This window comes from Oreochromis aureus, linkage group 2 (genome assembly GCF_013358895.1).
Source record: "Oreochromis aureus strain Israel breed Guangdong linkage group 2, ZZ_aureus, whole genome shotgun sequence".
In the NCBI taxonomy this organism is placed as follows: Eukaryota; Metazoa; Chordata; class Actinopteri; order Cichliformes; family Cichlidae; genus Oreochromis; species Oreochromis aureus.
In genome coordinates, this window is record NC_052943.1 from 10,182,755 (window position 1) to 10,208,282 (window position 25,528).

The 25,528-nt window shown below is 41.5% G+C and overlaps 1 protein-coding gene across 1 annotated transcript; it reads right to left on the reverse strand.

Moving 5' to 3' along the window:
• Positions 1–69: 69 nt before the first annotated feature.
• kdm3b (lysine (K)-specific demethylase 3B) lies at positions 70–24,972 on the reverse strand. The gene is given in 25 exon segments (XM_039617299.1): positions 70–1,011; positions 2,300–2,434; positions 2,557–2,685; positions 2,687–2,734; positions 2,969–3,108; positions 7,166–7,285; positions 7,387–7,517; positions 7,868–7,958; positions 8,094–8,265; positions 8,428–8,700; positions 9,061–9,314; positions 9,428–9,725; positions 9,825–9,952; positions 10,064–10,171; positions 10,287–10,439; positions 10,550–10,764; positions 10,881–11,097; positions 11,180–12,377; positions 12,497–13,192; positions 13,314–13,373; positions 13,473–13,597; positions 14,383–14,488; positions 14,803–14,916; positions 18,026–18,184; positions 24,354–24,972. Coding segments are annotated over 25 exon segments (5,385 nt in total). The 5' UTR covers positions 24,561–24,972; the 3' UTR covers positions 70–903.
• Between the last annotated feature and the right edge of the window lie 556 nt (positions 24,973–25,528).

The following is a 25,528-nucleotide window of genomic DNA, read 5'->3' on the forward strand; positions in this document are numbered from 1 at the left end:
ATCTTAGCAGTGCATGGGTAGAGGCTTTATGGGTTAAAAAAAAAAAAAGAGAGAGAGATCAGAGAAGCAGCAGTTTTTGTAAATTTTATTGTGAAAAATCAAACCGACTGCTAGATCAATATATATATTGATACAATGTTAATGGCCAGTAGTTCTGTTCAGCTGCAATTGTGATTCTTGAACCATGTTGGAAGTCTGCAGTTCATTCAGCCCACATGACAAAGACAAGTGAAAAAAAACTGCCCTCCTTTGAAGCCCCACCCCCCCAATTATTACCTTGTGGTGTATAAAAAAAAAAAGACTTCTTACTCTAAAAGTGAAATAAGAAAACTAAAAATACAAAACTTTGGTCTGCTTCCCTTGACTGGCTGTTTTCACAAATTCATTTCAGCCACAGAGGGCAGAAACAATCAGCTGTTTAAAAACTTAAACAGAAAACAAAAAACAGGTTAACCTCGCTCCTATTGAAGAAAGATAATATCAATGTCATCAAAATAGGAAAGTTAGCCCAGTACTCACATTTTTGTCAGTTGCTTATATTGTAGCTGAACCTCTGCTTCAAAGGCACGTCAGCTTTTACCTCCCTTACTCTCACGTCTTACATGTACAATGAAAACAGAACAAACACACTGACCTTAAATACAGAGTTAACCAAAATCAGAAAAAAAAAATTGGAAAACAACTAGACAAGTTTGAGCGTACTGTGTAACAGCGATAAAGGACTTCCTTCATCGAAGCGCTGATTTGTCCCTCCCCATCTAATCAAATGTACAGTCTTCCCAAACTCAAACCTTCACTGCCCCCAAAACAACCTACACTATCTCTGTACTCTGCGCTGTGCAGCTGGTACTTGTTTATGTAGGTATGAAATGTATGCGCTGTGTGCATGTAGTGGAGTGGTCTTCAGAGGCCGGCGGTTTGAGGAGACGAGTAAGGGCGCGTTAGTTTGGATTCGTGGGCCTTCAGCGTCCCAATGGCGTCCTTCACTGCATGATAGATGATGTTCTTCACCTGAGGGTAAAAAATAAAACAAAACAGCAGGTGAGACAACACCAGACACAAAACACCTCACACCGATTAGAAATGATAACTTTTCAATGCTGCTGTGAGAAAAAAAAAGATCTTTTATTATCTTTCTTTGAAAAGTATCATCGTGCTTTTCCTTTTATTTAACAAAAACATAACATTGTTATATGTAAACACACGCTGTACTGTGTTTGACTATAAAACAGACACAGAAAAATCCGCTTGATCCTGTAGGCAAACATGCTGCTGCGTTATAGTGAACAATGGCCTCATGTTTGACGCTTTATTGTGTTTAATAGAAACTTCCACCTTTGTAACAGTGTATACACTCACTGATCACTTTGTTACACTTGTTCAGCTGCTGGTTAATGCAAATATCTAATCAGCTAATCACATGGCAGTAACTCGGTGGAGCTATGTGTGTAGACAAGGTCAAACTGAGTATCTGAATGGGCAAGAAAGGTGATTTAGGTGACTTTAAACATTTATCTGCAGGGATTTTCCCACACAACAATCTCCTGGGCTTACAGGGAACGGGTCTGAAAAAAGTCGGAATTTCGAAGAACATGAAAACATGGATCCATCCAACTTTAGGCCACTCAGTACTAGCTGAGCAACACTTAAGCAATCTCACAAAGCACTAATCATCTCAAACAGGTTTTGCAAACACGACCAAGAGTTCACTGCACTCACACGACCTCCACAGTTAATAGATCCCAATCCAATAGAGCACCTGATGTGGTAGAACAGAAGATTCCCATCATGGATGTAGAAACTGTGTGATGCTGTCATGTGAATGTGAATGAAAATCTGAGGAATGTTTCCAGCACCTTGTTGAATCTATGCCATGAAAAATTAAAACTAATCTAAAGAAAACCCCATTACCAGCCAGGTGTAACTAATGAAGTGTCCGCTAAGTGTGTATCTATACACAAGGGTTAACAGAACAGACGCAAGAGTGTATGAAAGGTAAACAATATAATATGTACCTGTTTCTTTAAACCCTTCAATTTTAACACTTTATAATGCTGCTCAGGCTTCAGCCCCAGTTTATAGATAACATACTGGTAACCAATCTTAATTTTATAGTTTTTAAATAACTGTCAGCAACTAATAAACTCTTTGTTCCAATAAAAAGATCATAAAACTGTGAACACAGAGTTAAGTAAACTATAGCCCACAGCTTCAAGCAACATAAGCAAACATGGTCCTCTAGTATAAACCATCCAAATAAGACATAAAAACTACACACTGAGCGGAAAAACACACCCACCTGGAGTTTATCTTCATGGTTTGTGTGAGTAGTGGAGAGGTGTCTGAACTCCTGGGTCAGCCTGAAACAGTGCCTCACATGCTCGGGAGACACAAAGTCCTCCGCCACCTTGATACAGCTGTACAGGTTGTGCACCTGAGTGTGCAGAAAGGACAAATGTGTTCGTGGAGGTGTGAGAAAAATCACAAAAAACAGGCAGGTCTGTTGAATCACAGGGTATGTGTACAGCTCTACTTTTCATATAAAAACAGTCTGACCTGGTGGGGAGCTCCAGCAGGGATAAATACAGCATCTCCTAAGAACTGTACAATAGCCCAACCCTGGACGCCATATTCTTCGTAGAGCCTGCGGCGGAGCACCTGGTCCAGGTACCAGCTCTGGTCATGTAATCGGGTCGTGATCTGGCGGGTTCTCTTGACCTTGTTCTTCTCCCACCTGCAAAAGGTCAGGACAAGCCACTGCTTAGAAAGGATGAGCTTTTAACTAAAGTTCCTCGACTGGCTGATTTTTGTTTGTGAACTTTAATCATCTTCTGCAGAAATCAAGCTATCGTTCTACCCCAGTTTTATTTATCCAATGACAATCCTGTCCTCACAGTTTATGGTTACAAAATGTTACGGCTACAGCTAGCGACAGGCCAGCCTGAAACAGATCTGCTGGCTCGCTGACCTTGCGAAGCAGCTCCCTGATTTTCTCTGCGTCCTTGGCAGCATAGATGTGCCAGAGAGCTCCAGGCTTCTCCTTTCCCTCGTGCACCCTCCTCTTCGTCATTTCGTCCACATCGCCCTCCTCAATGGTGGTCAGGACCTCTGGAGACCAAACATAAACAAACAACAGTTGTAATCAGTACTGTCTCTATAACAACTGTAACAGAAGTTAGTTTATTTGACTTTTAGTGGCCTCTTTAAATTAGCTTTTGCACTGTGATTGTTAAATGTTTCCACAGCACTTTAAACACTACTGTGTTTTACTCTATTCCATTTCCATGAATGACTAAGCTAAGTGCTGGGACCGTAATCAGGATTGTTAAATCTACATATTTTTTCTTTAAATAGAACAATTTCATTCATATACATCCATCACAGACTTTTTTCTTGACAGAAACGGTGCAGGGTTGTAGTTCTCAACTGGTGACAAATGACCTAAGAGGACGTCAATACTGTAAGAGTTTTATTCTGAAGTGCACTAAAAGCTCTGAATCTGCATCTTCCATGACACAAGCATGCCAAGCAGCAGGCCTGTGTGCTCACGGGTTTTCAATGAACTGTGACCACCGTATTTCCTCAAATACTGACCACGCCTTTTATGTACCTCAACTACTGAAGCAGGTCTGTATCAAGAGATGGGTTTAATTTCTAATGTCTTCTTTTTTTTGTTTTGTTTTGTTTTTAAAAAAAAAAAAAAGGTATTTTTGGTCATGTCTCAGTAGGAATACTTTTTTAAAGTTAGTGCATTGTTATACTTCAAATTAAAAGCCCTTTAGTGTTGCAGTGCCCAGAAACACGTTGATGTTAAAGGCATACAATAATACAAGAGAAGCCAGACAGGATAAAATGTGCTTCATTTCTTCGTGCTGATCACGTCCCCTGGGCATTATTGGAGGCCCAGCTTTTAGCTGAATAAAGGTTTTCACTTGAGAAAATACGGTAATTAATATGAATGCTGTTTAACCCTTTAAGACCTACCATTTAAGAGCTTTATCCCTCAAAACTTTAAATACAAAAAAGTTGCAAAAATAGTTTACAACAACAGGAAATTTATTTTGAGTGTCTTCATAGTTTTATTTTTGAGATGCACCAATTTTTATATACTGCAGAAAAAATGAAAAACAATCCTATAATGCAAATTTGCAAAGAAAACAGCATGTGCATCAAATATGAACTATTTAAAGCAGTGCAATTTGAGTTCTAAGCATCCCACAAACTATTCAGAAAAGCATGAAGTCAAACATGACTTTTAAAAACACCAGTATAGGCTTAAAAGGCCTACAAGTAAAAAAAAACCCAAACAAACTACATTTTTCGCAAAATGACGTCACTTCCGGTTTCGGGCAGGTAATGGCGGACATGTGATAGCTCGCGCTGATGTCTATTTCAATGTAGGAAGTGTTGCGAACAGCTGATCGGATCGGCAAAGCATGTTTCTGGAATATTATGTTTTTGTTCCTGCAAGCGCTTTTTATGCAATTTTTGCAAAGCTATATGTGGAAGGAAACCGTGACCTAGGACAAGCTGATGGCATAAGATGTAAGTACAACTCCTCCGGTTTCATATGCAAAAATAAAAAAAACTTATTGCGCTAGCTTACGTGGTTCTGGTTCTACAGGGATTTAAAAATAGTTACGCAAAACGGAGCGTGCCCGCTCCGACCGGCTTTAAAGGGTTAAGCATTCACATTATTGAGATCCAAATCTTTACTATTACTATTTTTCTATTTAATAAACTATATTTCTAGTGCATGAAAGCATTGTACATTTCCTAACTGCAATAATAAACCTTTTTTTTTTATATGTCACTATTGAAAATGTAGATCCTGTGGTCAGACCAGTTGAGAACTACTGGGGCAAAGGACAGGACAAGCTGCAGACTACACAGTCACATTTATGACAGGTAAACATTCACATTCACAGCCTACTGCTGACTTACACAGCAGCTAAAACTACTGCCTTAATAGAGTCCACTGGACTCTTGCCATAATACTGACAGACCTTTGATTCATTAACACGAATCGAAACAAACGCGTGTAATAAAAACCGTCGCGTCAGTGGACTTTCATCTTTCCCTCACCAAAAACCTGGCTGTGGTCAAAGTTTCTCATTGAAATCTAAACGTGTTTGCATTCAGCTGTAATAAACGTGCCGTGTATGACTGCAGTTTTTTTCTCTCTAGTCCATAAATAACTTCTTTACAGCTATAAGTTCAGCTCCCAAACTACAACAGTCCTTTTATGTTAATGTTGTTGGGGTCTTTATGTATAAAAGAAAGGATGCTAAGGATCCGTCTTAAACTGACTTACAAATAATGATGTGCTCATTAGAGTAATATTCTTTGGACTGTAATCACAGTGCATCCAATAAAAGTTTTAGGTGGTTTTATGCTTCAAAATGAAAAGAAACATCCGGGTGACTCTTCCTAAACTTTTCCACTGAACATTAAAAAAAAAGCTGGAAAACTACAGGAACAATAACCCATCCAGTTTTATCCTGCACAGAGTGGCTTTCTTCTCTATCCACTCTGCACCCATACCACTTCCTGGGTCACCACCAGGAAGTGGATATGGTGAAAAAATATATATAACTTAAAAAGAAAGTAGCAATTCCAGCATAATTAACTTTTGAAAGATAAATCACCAGCTGGATGTGGAGGGTCCTATTCCTAATGTTCTTTTTTGCTAACTTTGCTCAATAATGCTTAACAAATCTCTTCCCTCTACTACTCACTTATGTCTTTGCTATAAGTTTAAAACCTCATCAACTAAATAAAAATATTAGATAAGCACACTAAAGGAAAATGTAGTTTCCTACATTTCCTACTTATCCCTAATTGCGTGTGTGCAGGAGTATGAGAGTCACTCAGATGAGTGAAAAGAAGCCTGAAGAGGGGAACAGGTAATGCCAAATCTAGATGCCCTTCATTCAAACTTTTCTCCCACAGGGTAAGGACCAGAGCACAGCGCACCCACAACTACCAAATCTCCAACCAAATGTGTCACATTTATCTAACCCAACACTGAAAATACACAGAAGGGAAATAAAACAAAAAACACGGATCTCCAGAGAGCAGCAATGCGGAAAATTTAAATGCCATATGTGGTTACTCAGTTTAATAAAGCGTGTATTTACATAGAAATCTGGAAAAAGGCGTACAAAAATGCAGCAGCAGAAACTAGCAGACGGTTCCCAGTGCTCTGGCCCCTACTGCACAGATAACAGAAGGATGGAGTGGAGGAGTGAAGAAGGGGAGTTAGTCAAGAAGAAGGGCATGCTACTCAAGTTATACAACTGAAAGTCTACAGACCTTTGCGTCCAGAGATTTCTGCCTCTGTGAATGAGAAATTTTGCCACAATGTAAATGAGTAAGACCCACTGAAGGGTCTTATCAGAGACCTATCCAAGACAACTAAAACAGTGTAGCCATAATGTTTAGGATGAGGTTGTGGAAAAACTGACAAGGTTGTTCAAGAGCGATAAAGTGAGGAATGAGTGATGAAGTGTTTCAAGAAGAAAGTTCTTTAATTTGTACTCCACTTAATGCTTAACAGGATAATATGGCTTTAGTGTGCAAGGTGTGTAATATTGTTACAGAAATACTCTCACATTACAAAAATGTGTGTTTTTGGAAGTCAGGATGGATTTTCAAAAACATTCATATATTACAGTAACACATTTTTACTATCAGGAACAGATATACGTGGAAATCTCACTGTCACAAGTCTGGAAAATAAAACAAAACCCTGACATTTAAAGCTTATTCTCATTTATTACTATAGCTGATTACGTTTCTCTTTGCCTATATGCTTTTGCATGTTTACTTTTAAGCCATAAATCTGACAGAGACTCCAGATAACTGACCTGTAGCGCTAAATCTGGATGTTCGGTGTTATTTACATGATGGAGTCATACTAGCTAATGTACACTGTCCCTTCTTAAATCAAATGAGCAGCAGAGGCAACAGCGTCGAAGCACCAATGTGACTCTCTTCCATTTACTGAGAGACTGCAGAGGTAAAATTTTTAGCTCCTATTTGGTTCATTTTATTGGAAATCGGTTAAATAAAACAATCCTGACCTTCAATGAGTTTGTTGAAGACAGAAAGCAAGACCATAAAAAAAAAAAAAAGGAGACAAAGTGTGTTTAAGTCTACCAACCTTCCTCCTGGTTGTCTTCTCCGTGAGGGATGCCAACATAGACCATGACGTTGACCGCATCAGACACATCCAGGTGGAGGTTAGTGGTTCCCACCTTCCGGTCTTCAGTCGAGATTAAGCCTGCAGGTTAAAATAGAGGGAAAAGAGTGATGCGAGATGAATAAATTATATTGCACATAAGGAGAGAAAGACGAAATAATTCCATCAGACTTTGTTCTTACCATAAGCGTTGTACATCTTCGGTCCAAGGTCAGGACGCACAAAAAAGTTAGGCAGGCGCGAAGCGAGATTTAGACGACCGTCTCTTTTTGTGTACTCGGGCAAAGGGAGGTTGTCCATTAAATCGTCAAACCTGGGAAAGGTACAAGAGACATTCCCATCAATAACAGACCTGACATAAATACAAACAGGCAGACTTTACAGCTGCAAAGCATGAAAATACAAAGAGATAAAATCAGTTAGCTCCTCTATGTGTTTATAAACCAAGCAGCACTATTTAATGTTCATGTAATTGTATGTCTCAGGCACATATCAGATGGCTATAACATGCCAATCAGAAATATATTATTTGAGCCAAGTGTAAACCATAAATAAAAAATTAGCCATAGTTCCATTTGGATGGCTGAAGCGATGCTCGTGAGAGCGAACAACTGCAGAACATCACTGAAACGCTTTCTCTGTAAATGTTTTTGTGTTCCTCACCGTGTGGGCATCATGTCCCTGAAGTCTTCACCTGGAGGCCAGTCCTTTAATTTTAACACCATGGGCCGGCCATCGGCATCTTGCAGTCGCTCTGCATTCATAAAAAACACATTTAGTGACATCTGTCCAGCATCAGAGAAAAACATGCTAGATACAATAGTTGGTGATCTCATGGATCCAAGTAACAAATAAAATAATTGAGGAAAAAGAGAGTTTGGATACTCACTGGAAATAGCCTCAAATCCATCCCAGAACTCTCGCACCTTTACATCAGAGATAATAGCACAATTTCTACAATTGACCAGGTCTACGTCCTGGTCTCCAAACTCTTCGCTGAAGGCTTCAGGCCGCCACAACTCAGTCTTCAGACGTTTATGTATCCCTGACACCAACACAGGCTGGCCACAAAGCAGAGGTAATCAGAAAGTAACGGGTGAGTTACATCAGTCAATGCAATAAAATTTCAACCCATAGCTCAGTAACATCCATCTCTGCATAATTTCAACACAAAAATCAAAGAATTAGATGAAAGATGAAGTTATGCTAATCATAATTCTTACCTGTCCCTGCTTCCAGCACTCTCTGAAGATCTTCCAGTTGTTGCTGTTGCTGGGATCCTGTAGGCAAAGAAGTCGGCCATCACAGAGCCAGGAGTGTGAGGTATGTGGCTCCAAAACGCTAAGGCCCATTACGCCGTCTTTGCGAGACCCTAACGCTCCGAGTTCTCCGCCTTCAGAGGCCCCGGTGCGACGGCCCTCGGCCTTCTTGGTCTCCACAACTGAGGCGATGATGTGATCCAGGAAGTTTGGAAGGCTGCTCTTCAGCTTGTCACTCTGACAGGTCACATAAGGATTTTGGGTTACCCAGCTATGTAGTTTTACTCGTAGATAGCCCATACTATTATTGAAGGAGTAGTTTTAGTAGTTTATACACTAAAATTACAAAGAATCAGTAGATGGTGGTACTTTTTTAATGATTTACTCCACAACTTGTGCACTTCAGAAATCTGTTGCTTGCTGAAATACAACAAATTGTATTCCTGTTTTCAGCATCTAAATTTCCATATTTAAATGGACTTGAAGTATAATTTCAAGTTCAGAAACTTAGCTGAAGTTTTTGTGTTGATACATATGTTTGAACAAAATTGATCAACACTATATCATCATATGGAAAAATGAAAACATTTTACTTACGCCTGCTGAGGTAAAAACAGAGGGGAATGGTACCCCACTCTCTCCAGGGCCTTGGGGCAGTTTTCCTGGTCCGGAGTTGAGCAGGTCCCGGAGACTGGATCCCTCAGGTTTAGACTGGGCCATGCTGGAGCCCAGTAAAAGGCTGTTAAATAGCTTAGGGCTAGAAGCAGAAGGCTTTGACAGAGCACTGAGGGAGTCCAGGCCGAAGGGAGGTCGACTGTCTCGACTCATTATGGAGCGAAGCGAACCAGATTCTGGAGAAAGATGGGAGGAAGGAGCGACATTATTGAAATCTGAGGTTGATGTAATCTTTTTCATGCACTAAGATTTTACGCACTCAACACTTGTAACCCACTCTTCTACTTACCCTTGGTGTCATCCTTGGCTTTCTGTGTGGCCAAGTCTGCCAGCCAGTGCAGAGCAGAGCTGTTGCCCTCTCCTGATGAGCGCGACTCCTTGGCAGAGAACTGTGTGAGGTTACAGGGGGAGGACGTTCCACTGGTGGAGGTACTGGTACTGCCCACACTTTCTCCACCCCCACTGTCTGACGATACTGGTGTCTGTGTGGTTTCTGTTTTGATTGCTGATGTTTCTCCATCTGATTTTGGAGTGATGCCAGTACCAGAGGTTGCACCTGCGAGGCCACCCCCACTGCCCGGTGTGGACTGCTGAGACACGCATAACAAGATAGCAAAGTCGTCAATTTAGGAGCTTTCAAAGTGTAGACATGAGAAAAGAAAGCTCGTAAAGTTGTAAAACTGTACCTGTGAAATTCCATTTGGGGCAGTAGGGCGCACTAGAGGCTTAGTGTGTCGATTGGCACAGGGACAGTTGGCTTTAATACCCCACTTGCCCCTTGCTGAGTGCACCATGTCTCCTATATTGTAAAGAGCTGGAAGAGAAAGACAGTACCATCATCACACCTTTTACTGTACCAATATTTGATCACGGGTAACATTTAATCTTCCTGCCATGGGGGAGTTGATCATAATGTACATGTTACCTGTTCCAGGTATAATTTGTGTAGGCATGAGGTTTTGTGGCTCGTGAGGCTGGCCTTTGGCACACTTCAACCAAGAGAAAACTTCATCCTCCGGAGTTTCGTCTACATCTGAAGGAAAGAATAAAGTCACCCATGTATTTCCAACACAATAAGCTAAATAAGGAATAAAATAAGACACATGAAACAGCTCTAAAGTTACTCTAATATCACTGCAGTGACTCACCCTCCCTTGGCCTGTTCCTGCGGAGCCGGTAGCAGTCCAGACACACTCCAAACCCACATTTACGACAGACCCAGTGGATGTTGAACAGGGTGGTCTCACACACATCGCACATTTCTCTGACGCCTCGCACGGCACGTTTCCAGGCCACTTTCTCTGCAGGACAACCAAAAAATAAGCGGATGAGACTTGTGGCAGACACTTGGAAGCGTTAAATTAAACTCTTAAGAGAAAACATGAGCTTGGAGAGATGTCTTTATACTTACGGTGAGGCTCCACCATCATCATGGCCTCCTTCTCAGACATCACCAACTGACAAAACTGATCTCCCACATTGGCCAGGATGTACTTGGATGTGTCGAGGTCGAGGCCCTCATGGACAGCGGGCACAGGTAGCCACAGTCCCATGGCCATAGAATCACTCTGCTGGGGACTTAAGAAACCTTCCACACGCAGCACACCTTTACGAGTGAAAGCCAGCCTAGTCACGAGCAAAAAGAAAAATTAAGCTTATTTAAGATAAAAGCACAGTTTTAAAAAAAATAAAGAAATACATAAATAAAATTATAAAGAAATTTAAAGGTACGTGATCCATACCTTCTGAAGTGGAAGAAACGACAGGCCACATTCGGATCGTCGTCGTCGTCGCTCTCCTCGCCCGTATTCCGATATTTCCGATAACGCTCAAGACGGCATTCGCGGCACTTGTGCAAGTGAGGGGCCACATTGATGCAGGAGCCATCCTGAAGAAAGGACTCACCAGACTGCTTTAGACGACGCACCTTGCTCTGATCTTTAAGTACAGACTGACCCACTGGAAAAGAGAGTTTAGTGTTACCTCTCTTGATAAGCTTGTTTATCACCATTTAACAAAGTGAGAAGTGGACAAGTCTTACCTTTGAAAGGCTTGTTACGTGGACGGCTCTTAGCGGCCCCCTGGACCTTATTTTTCTGCATGATGGCTCCATCCTTGGCAGAAACAGAAGGTCCTCCTGGCATTTGACCTTTCTCCAGGCCCTCCTCATTATCACTCAAATCTGAGAGGTCACTGTTGCTACTGGACTCAGAGTCATGTTTAGATGACTGGGCTCTGTCTTCCAAGCTAAACTTCTGAGACTGGCTCTGGTCAAAGGGCCCGGGCACCTCCTCCATTCCACCAGGACCAGCGTTTCCAAACATCGGGCAGTCTGAGGTGGATGATGGAATCTCGCTAACGTCTTGCCCCTCCTTTGTCTCAGTCCCTTCACTTTGCAACGTCTGAGATGAGGCTGGTGCCGGAGAGGGGGAAGTGCTGGTTGAAGCAGCTGCTGACGATGCTGGGAAAGGAGAAGACAGAATCCCCTTAGGTGGCTCTGCCATAGTGAACAGGTTCGGCTTGCTATCCAGCGCAGGACCCATGGACTGTGGCTCAGACCCAGTTAGGCCAACGAAAGCTGTGAGGGAGGATTTTTCCCCGTATGCCAAAAATGGATTAGCAGACTCCTTGGAGTTCTGTAGAAAAAGGTTCTGGTGACTTTCTGCAGAACTAAAACCAGACTGCAGCCCTAAGCCAACTACTGAACTTCCATTATTACTGTTCTTTTTAGAAGCACTTTGGGCTCCAGAGGACACTGCTGGACCACTCACATTTAAGCCAGAGCTCCTTCCTCCTGGAGAGCCCCCCATGCCCTGGAAGGGTGATGATGATTTGTTGAACACACCATTTCCCGTTTGCTGGACCTCAGGCACTTTAGGCTGCTCAGGCTTTTTCAGCCCTTCAGCGGGGGCTGCTGGCTTGAAAAGGCTTGGAGGCTCTTTACTCAGGCTCTCAGACACTGCAGTAAAGTAATTGGTGTCCTTGGATTGGGTCTGATCAGCAGTTAGATTTAGGCTGGTGACAGACTTCTGCGGCATGCACTGGAAAAACAGGTTCTGGTCTGGCTTAGGCTGAGCCTCAGTCTTTGCTCCACCAAAACCGAAGCCAAAAGGCTTGGGAGCATCCTGAGAGGCTGTGGTAGTGGTAGGAGCTCCGTTGGTCTGTGAGGTAACATCTCCAAATACAGGAGCAGTAGGTCCAGCTTGGGACAAACGAAAGCCTGATGCTGTTTTAGATCCCTGAGGAACAGAAACACAACACGGTTAAGTAAAAATAATAGAGATAACAGATTGCAAACAGCAATTTGTTGGAAATGTGTATACAGTATTAATGGTACTTGTCACATCATTGGTTTTACCTCTGTCTGGCTTCCCCAGTTAGAAGTTTTAGAGCTAAAACCCACAGAAGCTGAAAGCGAAACACTGGGAACGCTGTCTTGTGACCAAGAAATGGTGACAGGTCCTGGGGAAACAAGAGCAGCTGTTTTGGAATAAGCTGCCTGGTTGCCCTCCTCTCGTTCGAGCTGGGGGGATGGGGAGACCTTGGGGGCTGGTGCTCCAGGAACCAAGACTGGCATCTGGCCTAGTGAGGGAAAAGACGCAGTGGAAAAGGGGGAAGGGGCTGGTTTGAGGGGAGGAGGAGTGGGTGTAATGGTGGTGGTCGAGTCTGCTGCTCCCTGCGTGGCGGCTGCACGACCGTTTTCTTTGACGTGGCCGGGATAGCGAGGAGAACTAGCGTTTGACTGGTCCATCTGGAGCGAGGAATTAATTGTTGGGGACGAACCTCGGCCCTGAGGAAACGTTCCTTCTGAAGAGCTTCCATTTTTGGTTGTGCTGCTGACTCTTTCACCAGAGTCTCCAGCCCAAATCCCCATCGCGTCCAGTGCAGTTTTGCTGGTGTCGCCGCAGTTTTGTGCGTCTCCTCCGGTATCTGCCGCTCCTTTAAACCGTTTCAAGTTCAAGTCATCCTCACCTTCTGAGGCAGTCCTGCGTCTGCGTCCGCTGTCCCCTTTCATTGTTTCGCTGTCCTTCCTTCTCCGCCCATTCTTGCCAAGCTAAAGGCAGAAAATATTCAGAAATAATTAAAAACCTAAATCTCAAATGACTTATTAACTAAACATACAGCACACAGCATGAGGAGAGTTTGATGGATATCGACTACTGAAACAACCCTACCTCCTCCTCTGTCAGCATGACGTGTATCACACGAGGATCAACCATCTGATTTTCTTCTCCCTACAGCGCAAAAAAAAACCCAACAAAGGTTTAGTCGTTAAGTAACATTTATTTACACCATGACCAGTAGAATATATTTAGGCAAAACATAAACATTACCTTATCCAAGGTAATCTCCATAATGTGAGAGATAGGGTCGTGCTGTGAGACCAGTCCAGTGGCCCAGCACTCTTCAAACTCCGGCTGGTACACACGAACTTTGCGTCCTTGAATGGTGTATGAACCTGAGGACAGGTACAATGGGCAAAACAGTACTTGAGACAATTAAATCTACATCCCTCGTGTGTCATTTAAATCTGCCAGAAACAGACATGTTGCTTTTAAATAAAACACAGATGTTTTTTATTCTGAACTCAAATTCCTTCATTCCTCTAACAATAAGGGTGACACTCTCCAACCTGAGGGCCAGATCTGCTCTGTGAAAGAGACCAGCGCAATAGAGTACTTTGTAAAATGTGAAAAATACAGAGGAGGGCGGCATAATATTTAGGCCTTCCACGATAATTTGCACTAAACAAATTGCAGCAAAGGTACCACTTCATGAGAATAGTTGTCTGCACTGTTATAGCCCATTTCCACTAGTACCTACTCAGGTCAGATTGGCTTGACTCAACTTTAAGGATTTTCCAGTAGGTGGTAGTACCTGGTACTTTTTTAGTACCTACTCAGCCAGGGTTCAAACTGATCTGAGGCCATCTGAAAACAGACTGCATGCCACCGATTAGCTAGTCAGTGGGAAGCTAATTAACCCAAGCAGCTGTGTGGCAATGTGCTTGTCTGACTTACTGTTGTACCAAATGTGTAAATCACTAAACTACAAAGCCACCTAAACACCATGTTTAAGAACATCAAATAAATCATAACCAGCAATTTACTGGGCTTAACTTAAATAAGTGCCACTGATTAGAACTCCTTTCAATTTTAATTATGTGACAAACACCCTTAAGACAAAACATCCCAGATGTGAAATCGAGATAAAGGAAATAAACTGGTGAAGGTTGAATCTTACCCTTCCTGAATATCTCCTGCAGTTCAAAGTCAGTACGCCAGCTGGAGATGGCAGCCTGCAGAGAGGGCTGCTCCAACAGCAAAGGGTGTCTTACATCTTTATCCACCTGCAAAAGGACAGAAACCAAACTGATCTGAAGCAGCGCTGGCAGTAGAGCTGAAATGAATGAGCTGAAACATGTATGCAGCTTCACCCTAGATTATTAAGTGAGAAGCACTTAATGAAAACAGAAAATAATTCAATTGTTCTACATTTAAACATGTCAGTGACACTAACATGTATCCTGAGTAATAAACAGTCAATCTGTTTAACGACTGCATGAAATAGAAAACACCAGACGCTAAATGACAAAATGTTGTTGATACTGTTTGATATATAAGTTGACAAATTTCTTTAACAAACGCTAGAATTTTTGTATACCTCAAACCTCTGGACAGTTTTGTTGTCAGGCAGGAACTCAAAATTCTTGTTTCCAAAATACTCTACAGGAACCAAGGATCCTAAACCCACTCTGTCCACCAGGGAGCGGAAAGTCTGTGGAAAAGGCGAGAGCATGTAATCAGATAAACAGACAACTTACATTAGGTTTATTCAGCTCAACAACCAAAAAGAGTAACGAAAGTATGAATTTTTGTTTGTTATAAAATTTTGTATATCAGTCTAGTAGTCCACCACCAGTTACTTGCCACTATATTAGGTATAATCAGCAACTCGGTGCATTTAGGTGTGCAGACATGGTTATTAAAACCTGCTGAAGTTCAAACTAAGCATCAGAATGGAGGAAAAATGGTCATTCAACTGACTGAACATGGCATGGTTATTGGTTGTTGGTGTCAGACAGGCTGGAATGGGTATTTCAGACACTGCTGATCTACTGGGATTTACCCACAGGACCATCTCTAGCACTTACAGAGAATGGTCTGAAAAAGAAAGCTGCCAGTGAGCAGCAGTTCTTTGGGTAAAAATGCCATGCTGTTGTAGACTGCTTGATAGGATGGCAACAGTAACTTGAACACCCACTTGATGAACCAAGATATGCAGAAGAGCATCTCTGAATGCAGAACACATTGAACCTTGACGCAGATGGGCTACATCAGAAGGCTCTTGGGTCTTATTTCTGTCAGCTAAGAACAGGAAACAGAGTCTACGATTCACACAGGCTCACCAAAATTGAACAACAGAGGATTGGAAACATGTTGCCTGGTCTGATGAGTCTTAATTTCTGCTGGAAAATCAATTGTCAGGGTCAGAATTTGGCATAAACAGCATGAAGACATTGATCACTCCTGCCTTGCAGGCTGTTGGTGGTGTAATGGTGTGGGGATATTTTTTTAGGCACACTTTAATCATCTTATAGCAACTGAGTATCGTTTAAATGCCACAGCCTGTCTGAGTACTGTTGCTGACCAGCTCTATCCTTTTATGCACACAGTGTGACCATCTTCTGATGGCTGCTTCAAGCAGGATAACACACCATGTCAGAAAATCGCAAGTCATGTCTAACTGGTTTCCTGAACATGACAGTGAGTTCACTGTATTGAAATGGCCTCCACAGACACCAAATCTCAATCCAATAGAGCACCTTTGGGATGTGGTGAAACAGGAGCTTCACATCATGGATGTGCATTAGTTCTGCAGCTATCAATTATTTTAGTTATCAAGTGTTCAATTGATTATCTGATTAACTGGATACTACTTTGTCATATTAATGAGCAACGATAAATATTCAAAACAGAGGAAACTGATCTTTCAAACTGCACTGCTCATTGCAATTTCTAAAATGGAAACCAATGTTTTAATAGTTTAACTGAATACAACATCTGCCAAAACAATTCAAACCTCTCATTGTATTTAAATATCCTCTTTAAATCATATTTTAAAGAAAACAATTTCTTAAATCCAAAGTAACAGTAATTAACAACAAAAAAAGAAAAGAAAAAAAAAGGTATATACACGACCTAAGCTGAGGCATAGAATAAAACAGCCTTTACTCTGTCTTCTTTCAATGTGTTCTTCCATTAATAGGAGGCAAAAAGAGTTCTGACTGTACTGTGTCACCTGGATGTAGTAGATCTGGTGGGTGTTCATGCATATGTGTTTCTGTGTGTGTGCTCGTCTGTCTGTAAATGATGACTGCAATGAAGAAGCATGTCCACATTCTTAAAACTGAGGTTTTTCCTGGGCTTTTAAATGCAATATTTCCTACTGCAGAAAACAGACGTTCTAATGGTGTAGAGGTAATAATTAATGGTAATAGTTGATGTCAATAATTCAGTGTCCATGTCAGCAGCCTAGAGTTTTACAGGCCCATGTATATTTTTACTGGCCTGCAGTAAAAATATTTTAAATCACAAATGTGGGTGACACATTTGCATTTACATGGTGACAACTGAGCGCTACCAAGTTGTGGATTAACCCGAAGCATTGAACCAAAAAAATGCATCAACCACTTTTTAAGATTATTGAAGGTATTCAATGATTTAATGCAGCTCTAATGTGTAACCAACAAATCTGTAGCAACTACCAATAGGAACCAGAATTTTCAGGAATAACACCATTACTTTGGTTGAATCTATGCCATGAAGTATTATGGACAGTTCTGGAGGCACTAGCAAGGTGTAACTAATGAAGTGGCAAGTGAGTGTATAACCTGGCCAATTCAAAACTGCAACGTCTATGAAAGGGTAAAACAGCCTGCACATTGACCTGGCCTCGGTTGACTTCTGTTTACTATCTGGAAGATAAGTAACATAAGCAGTTAATGATATGCTGACTTTCCTCTCTGCCCTCAAGGTGCTCATTAAGCCAGTTGTATATGTATGTACTAAGAGTCCATGCGTGAACACATGCAAGCATTTTGTCGTGTTTTTTTAAATGTGCATGTAGACAATGTTTTGCAATTGCACTCAAACCGTGCAGATCATTCTTTGTCAATTCTTTGTCATACATTGGTCCCAAAATGTTGATGTTTTGTTTCTGCCCATAAAACCTCATTTGTAAACAGTTCATAATTGAAAGAGGAGTCATTTTCATATAAATAAGAAAACAACACTCTCACGCTGATTACACAAAAAAATCCAGAAAAAAATAATACAATTATAACGTGCTTTATGCATTTACATTAAACATGGATGCTCTGATCTTATGCAAGTAAAACATCAAGCACTGAATCAAACTCCATAGCAATTGATTCATTTTGTTGTTGAAATTAAGTTATAATTGCCAATATCCAGCTGCAAGTGTTAGCTGTTCAAAACACGTACCAGGTGATGGTAACCTTCAGATTGGACATTATTATACTTAAAGGCAAATGCGCACTGCAGAGTGTACAATGATGACTGAAATAACTCCCAGTGTGGATGTGGAAGCTGAACACCACATGTAAATGGCGCTTTAATTTTTTTTTTTCTTGTCTCCTCTCGATGAGTCGGGAGACACCAGAGTGGGATCAGGTGCACACTTTATTTTCAAATGAATTTCAATGACCAAGAAATTAAAAGAAAAGAGTTATCCAACTTCTATTCACTTTACATTCCAAGCATAAATCTGATCTAAGTACAGCTCACTCTATTCCCCATTCACAGATGGAGCCCAGACTATTTGGGTGGTTAATGGTTTTGCTTGTTTCCAGCTGAGCACTCACCAGAGCAGGCCAGGCTGGTGCCGGGGCTCCGCTTGTGTCGGTAACGTCGCTACGACGGGCCCAAACAATGGAGTCTTCTACCAGCACAGCTTTCACCCCCTCGTCATACACCTGCACCCAAGAACAGCGCTGCGAAGCATTCTCAAACTCCACAAATACCTGCAGAATCAACCAGAACATACACATAAGGACTGTGAAGTGATGAAGCAAGTGAAATTACTGCAGACTCTAACACTTTCAGGAAATCGCAAGTCTAAACAAACAAAGCAAATCTGATTCCTTAAAAAGGCATTAAAATATCAATTTCGATACAAAGTTACTTAATATATTACCATCACGGGATGTTAAACCATATTTTGGTTTTGTGAATTAAGTGAACTGCATGCCAACAGGTTTATATAACCTATATGTATAATATGTGTAAAATCTGTATAATCCACATTTAATTTAACTTAAACTTCAAGGAGGCCGAGTACTGCTAGAGGAAAACTTGAGATATCTTTTGTTATGTTTTCAGGTTAGCCCTCAAAACCCCGGGCTGCTGTTTGGCTTTTCTAAGTGAAAAAACATCTGCACATTTACTCAGTAACTGCTCCTTTATGCATCATCTGTGGACAAGAAAAACTTGGTAAGGTTTTGAAAACTAAGTCCCCTTAACCATGCTGTCCAGCCCAATGAGAGATCTGGAAAAAGATGTGTGATTTGGAGAGTAAATAACAGCCTTATAACTATGAGTCAGTCAACACTCGCCACAGAAGTGAAGAACACCAAATGGTAAATCCATTTTAGTTCTTGCAGTTCTGGGTGCTACTCTTCTATGAATGTGCCCTGCTTGAAAAATAGTACTGGCTGTGGATACCAAGAACAAGATTATTAAAACCATCATGTTCTGTCCAAATGTTATTAATTTTATTTTTATTTTTTTTTCCCCAGTAACCATAACTGTATTTGCTAGTTTTGAAAAACAAATAGAACCAGAACCAGACACAGGATATAACCATCACAAACAGACTTAATAGTAGTCATACTATTTTTCTTTGGAGAAATAGACTTGTAGATGCTCACAAAACACGAGCTGGATATACAAACTTATTACAGCGTTTCCAAGTGTCAAGAACTGGAGTGAGAAGTGTCATCAAGAAATTCAAAGATTCCCACACAGTACAGAACAAGGACAACCTGGTGAAAGATTATGCACACTGGAAGTGTGACCTTTGGCCACATGAGATGAAACTGGAGCTCTTTGGCCACAGACACTCAGCTTATGTTTGGAGAAAGAACATCAAGCCTACAGTGAAACATGGTGGTGGGAGTATTATACTGAGATGACGCTTCAGTGCTTCTGGAACTAGGAACCTCGTGCATGGAATAGTGAAGAAAGAAGGATATGTAAAGATTTTGAATGAAAACCTTTTTTAAAAATCTAAAAAGAACATTTTCATAGAGACATAATTATTCCGTCATCTGTTACTTTATGCAAATATGCACAATGACTGATCGTTGCCAAAGTTCACATCCAAATTATCGACTACTCAAAGTGGCAAAGTAAACATAAGAAAACCAGAGCTCCCACTTCTCACAAAGGAATACAGCTGTTTAATGGACATACCAGTCTTCCAGACTCCAACCGTCCCTTCTTCTGGTCACATTTGTTTACACTTAGGGTGGGAATATTGTAGCATGTTATTGATTAACACTATCTATGAAACTGATCGGCAATGACCCAGTTTTAATAGGAAAGGTTTCCCCCAACCTTTTAAACAGTGCATTTGCATAATGACTGAAACTAGCACCAGTGATAAATAATGGGCTGTGTCATTAATTTGCAAGAGAGAGTGAGAGACAGCCCGAATGGCAGCACCAGGTTCTTGGAAACTGCCCCTCGAATACAAACCTAAAAAACTGCCTGTTGTTCAGTTGTATAGCCACATGAAAATAAGCATCTGTTAGACTGATTGCTGCAAACCATTCTCGCGGGCCAACTTCATTCAAAAGCTGTCTGAGTGTCAGCATCTTGAACTTGCACGGTTCGTAGCTATTTGTTTAAGACTCGCAGGTCGAGTATGGGACAAAGCTCTCCCCCTTTTTTTCTAACAACAAAATAATGACTGTACCAACCTTTTTCTTACTCCGAAGGGGAGACCATTGGTATTTTTCTGTTCTGTAATTGAGCACGTTTCTTCCCTTAGTATCACTGCTGCCTCCTTGCAAACACAGGTATTTACAATTCTGCGGAAACAAGGCGGCTTGGCCCGGAACTGCAAACAGTAACTCGTAGCAATTTTCCCTAAGCAACCTTAATTGACTATAACACTGGAAAATGCAAGTTCATAGTTTGTTGCAGGCACCTTTATTGGGGCACACCAATGAAATACAGTGGGGACACTTGATGTGACATCGGCACCTGATGATTAAACACACCCAAACTGGGAGTTACTATCTGAGACATTTTGTGTGCAGGGGCTTTGTGCTTTGGAGACGGTGCTGGGAAAGTACAACGCCTTCTAGGACTGATGCTAGGGCTGCACCTCTTATTGTATCCTTGCCACTGGAGCCCCTCTCCGCTCAATCCCACACCTAGGAGGACTAAGGCTACGTTCACACTGCAGGTCTTAATGCTCAATTCCGATTTTTTGATCAAATCCGATTTTTTTGTCTGCTTGTTCACACTACAAATAAAATGTGACAGCAAACGCGCTCTAGTGTGAATCCTCAAAGCGGCTCGCATGCGCAAAAGAAGACGTCACACACAATGCGCTCTGTTTAGACCCAGACCAAACAGTATTGTTTGACTGATGGCCCTTAATATAAAGACTTGTATCGGACTTTACGTTTCCCAATTTTGCTTTAAGATATAAAGTTATTTTGTTATTTACATATGGCCTAATGGAGAGTATTTGCGGCAAGTAAGTGATCCATGATTTTCATGGTTCTTCAGTTTTACTTTTCCAAAGGCAACAAGGAATAAAAATCACCAACATGTCAAGGATCAATGAAAAAAAAATTAAAAATCAACCAAAACCAGTCTCTTCTCAACTTCATCAGATATCTTCACAATCCGGTGTTTCTCTGTATAGACAGGTGCATATGCATTAATGACTAAATACCTATACTCCACCTCCACAGAGTTAGACTGCAGCTCCAAACTACTGTGGCCCTGGAGCTTGTAGTGCATCCACCACAGCTGAAGGTCTAGCATCACCACCTGCTGTCCAAGACAGTGATGTTGGAGTACATGTGACAAAAGAAGCATCCTCTCTGGAGAATTATCTGAATGATAGAGGGCCCCACAACAGCAACCTCGCAAGCGATCCGGTGCGTAGGGAAGACAGGACAGCCAGGACTAGCAGGTTCGCAGCCACTGGAGTTTCATGGTAACTGCGAGGAGTCTGTCCACTTGTAAACTGACTGCAAAGAGACTCAGTCTCTCAGACAGACTTTGAAAAACTGCCAGATACAACAAAAAGGCCATCTGTTTTCATTTATACAATAAGCGCCATATGTTAAGATCATGAACTGCCAAAGGTCTAAAATACAGGAATACAGAAACTTTACTAAAATGAATTTATTGCTTGATTTTAGTCCCTTTTGCCACTATTCTGACAATCTGTTTTTGTCAGAACACCAGGCGCAACAATGTGGTTAGTACTGTTTTAGCTTTTTAAGTCTGCACATAGAAGTACCATCATTTAGAATTGTGCTCCTAGGGGATCTAATGTCATTTAATGAAGCAGGAACAACCACAAAGTCAGCTTTGAGTACCCTACCAAATGATGCTCGTTGCAAAACCCTAATCTAAGTTTGGTGTTGCTTTTTATGAATACAAAGCATACGTTCTTCTTTCTTTCTTGTTAGGATCTGGTCCTGACAGCCTGCACTGACATCTATGAGATAAGATATTCAGAAAGCACTTGTGATAAAATGTATCCGACAGTTAAAGATGATAAGAAGCAAAAATTCATAAATTTCTATATGGCATCTACGATTATCAGTCATCTTAATGGCTGGATCATTAATGTAATTTCATTTGCCTGCCTATTTTAACTTCCGACAATTATGAAAATATAATTGTCATGTCTTGTGGAGTAAATCTTCTGTACCTTCAAGTCCAGATCAAGCTGAGACGACGGGAAAAGAACCTATGATCAACAAGGCCTATTTAGAGGAGAAGCCATACTAAGGTTTCTGCAGGTTCACCTAGGGAAGGATCATTAACGATTGCCTCCGGCTGTCTTTGTCTCCACGTTACCAGGGTGCCTGGTCCAGTCTGCCATCAGCAGCACACACTAAAGGTGTTGGATGGTTCTTGGCCTAACCCCCTGTCTGCAACTGAGGAAGGCTTGACTCTCTGTTACTTTACTAGTGACTTCCTTGCAGGTCTTCCAGCTGTGTGGTGCAACTAGGGCCTCTCGTCAGCTGTCTACACCTGGAGAACACCCGCAGTGGAGGCAATGGTTGTTGAGTTGCCAGTTGCAATATGACCCCGACTAACCCATACTGAAGTCACTGGACCATTACCTGTATTCGCAAATGGGCTCAATCGGACTTGACTCAGACCTTGTAACAGGAAGAGAGTGTTTATGTCCAATCACGCTTCTGACCAAACATGTTCTCATATCCACATCTTGTGGGAAACATGTAGAAAGGTTCAGGGCTACAGGGCATATATGGTCTAGTGTGGATCTAACGGACAAAACGTGCCCCTTCACAAAACGTTTTAATTTATTTGGGTTTCAGTTCAAATACACTCAAAGTTCAGATAAATTCAATGTTTAAAAGACACTGTGCTGTTTGGAAAGTTAACTGAATATTGACCAAAAATCATTGTAGTGGGATTTTTTTCTGATCATGGATGAGTGCTGCCCTACAAAGAAGAAAAAACATTACAACTACAAATCTATCCTCCATCTTCTTCACTAGACCACCGACTCACGCCTGCCAGCTACACCTCTTTAAAAAGGTTAGCACATAAACAAGCTTTTCACATGTTTTTGGACTGATCAGTTAGCCCACCTATTTTTTTCAAAGCTCAGATAATAATCGATTTCCTGACATGTCCTTACATGTTCACTGGGTGGTGGGGCTCTGAGAAGTAAACACTGGTGGCATAAACCCTCTCAGCTGGACAGACCCCTGACACATACAGCAAGGTTTAAAAGCATAAAAGGGTGTGCAGTACCACATGTCCAAGTCCTTTGTTTTGTTTATCATTGACGGAGCAGGTTATCAGAGCAGGAGACAAACATGGAGAGAAGATGTTTTTCATTATGTTTTTATAATTATGCCGATCATCTCAGCGACATGCAAGATAAGGGCAGAGCACAGGAACAAGTTCTCACACAAGAATAAAATTTCTCAGTTTAAGATTTATTTCCCAAGAAAAAAACAACACACAATTAGGAAATGCACACCTAAGGTCATTAAGTAGTAATGCTACTCTAGAGATAAAAGCAAACAAAAAAAGAGGACTAAGGGCTACATTTTTTTTTGTAGCTTGCTTTTTCTAATAAACAAAAAAATAAAACATGGGAAGCGACTACATTTTTTTTCTTAAAACTACATTTTTACTTTGCTTGATAAACAACAGCAAAGTAGACAGATTAATCATGAATGCTCATGCTAATTGTTTAATTAAAAACCGATGTGTTATCTGTTAATGTCAATTCAAATGTATGCTACTATAATAACCCGCATTTGGACTACAAAGTGCAGTTGTCATGTAGGTCAACCACCGCCACCCAGTTTTCCAAAACTCTCCCAATTGTTGGGCTCGGTAACACTACACTTTCATTCATTCATTCTAATTATCACCCAGAGCAACAGTGTGAATACTTAATAATCTGGACCCAGAGTACGCTCGCAGGGTTTCCTGGTTCGCCCCTTTATGAACTTGTAAGGCCTTTAACTAGACAAACCTCAGCCAACGGTGGGAGCTCGTCAACCTTTACCGTTACTCAGTGACTGCCGGCGATTTGTTTCAGTGCAATGAACGCTTAGTTAGCTCTAACGTATCGATGCTTTCCAAATTCATGCTAAATAGTTAATGAATAACACTGGAGCTGAGTGTCAGAGAGCTGAAAAGCGAACAAAGCAAAGGCCAAAAAAAAATCCCCGGCCTCGAGTTTAGCTGCGCCCCAGTGGCTGCGACTTGGAACTAGCCAGTATGCCCAAAAGCTAACGTTAAATACTAGCAAATGTAGCATCGGTGATGGGTAAAATGTGTTCGGTAATGTAGAGCACATAATAAACAGCTGGTATACTGTGAATGTATGTTAACTGCTGTGTATTTAGCTATGCAGAACGGCATCAGCTGAATGTAAACACTGACCGTTAGCCCCGCTGCAGTGGTTGTTGTTGTCGCCTCCCCAACGCTAACCTCCGGGGCGGCCAGGCCGATGACACTCACTGCCCGCACAGTTCCCCGAAGCCAGTCCCGGGCCCAGGCAGCCTGCTCCGGCTCGGATCCATTCGCGGACCTGCCGTCGTCGAGGAGCAAAAGCAAACGCTTCCCTATCAATTCAAGAGAGTCCTCCATGGTTTGCTCACAGGCTAGCTGCCTCTAGTAAGCCACCATAAACAGTGTTAACTTCTCCGCTTGGGATGGGAACTCGAGAAAGCTAAGGTTAGGGTACGATCGGAAAACAGCTTTAAGCTCGGTGCACAATACGGCTCGATTCGACGGTTGCGCTGCACCCCTGGGACACGCGGCTGAGGACCGGGTCACGCCAGGAATTCACCCAGTCGAAACGTTTTTGTCCTCGGTGTTAACGCGACTATCCAGCTCTGTCCGCCATTTAGCCCTGCAACAATCAAACGCACTCCTCGTATTCAGGCAGCACTGCGGAGACACGGAGAAAGTGTGCGCAAACAGCGACCTCTAGCGACAGGACCGCAGAGCACCTCAACGATAGCTGCTTTATTTTTCAGGATTTTCCGCAGTGTTAACCAGAGATAGCTGGACCAGCCCAACTAGACTGCAAATGATTAAAATACTTTTATCAAAACGATTATTTACATTATTTATATTTAATTTGATTCAGCAACCTATTGATTTATTTTACAGGGATATTCACTTGTTACAAAGATCACAAAAAATAACATATGTAAATTTGTTGTTAAAATTTAAGCAAAGCCTTAAATTGTACAAAAACACTGCCAATAAACAGGGAAATGAGCTTGCAGTAAACGCACAATGTGTCATCTAATGAATACATGTATTTCTGTGATTGAAATAATTTTTTCATGAGTGTCACTGTGGTTATTGTTGTTGATTGTGACCACTAGGAGGTGCTACATCGCCACAAAGCCATCATTAAAGGGCAATGACGAGACTTCCAAGTGAGGCTTTAAAACAGTGTAAAAGAAATTTAATAAATGTGTCTTTCTATCTATAAACAAATATAACTGTGAACTATATTTTTGGGATGTTTATGGCTGTGTATCTTCGCAGCAATCTTCTTCTTTTGGCTGCTTCCTTTAGGGGTCACCACAGGAGATCATCTC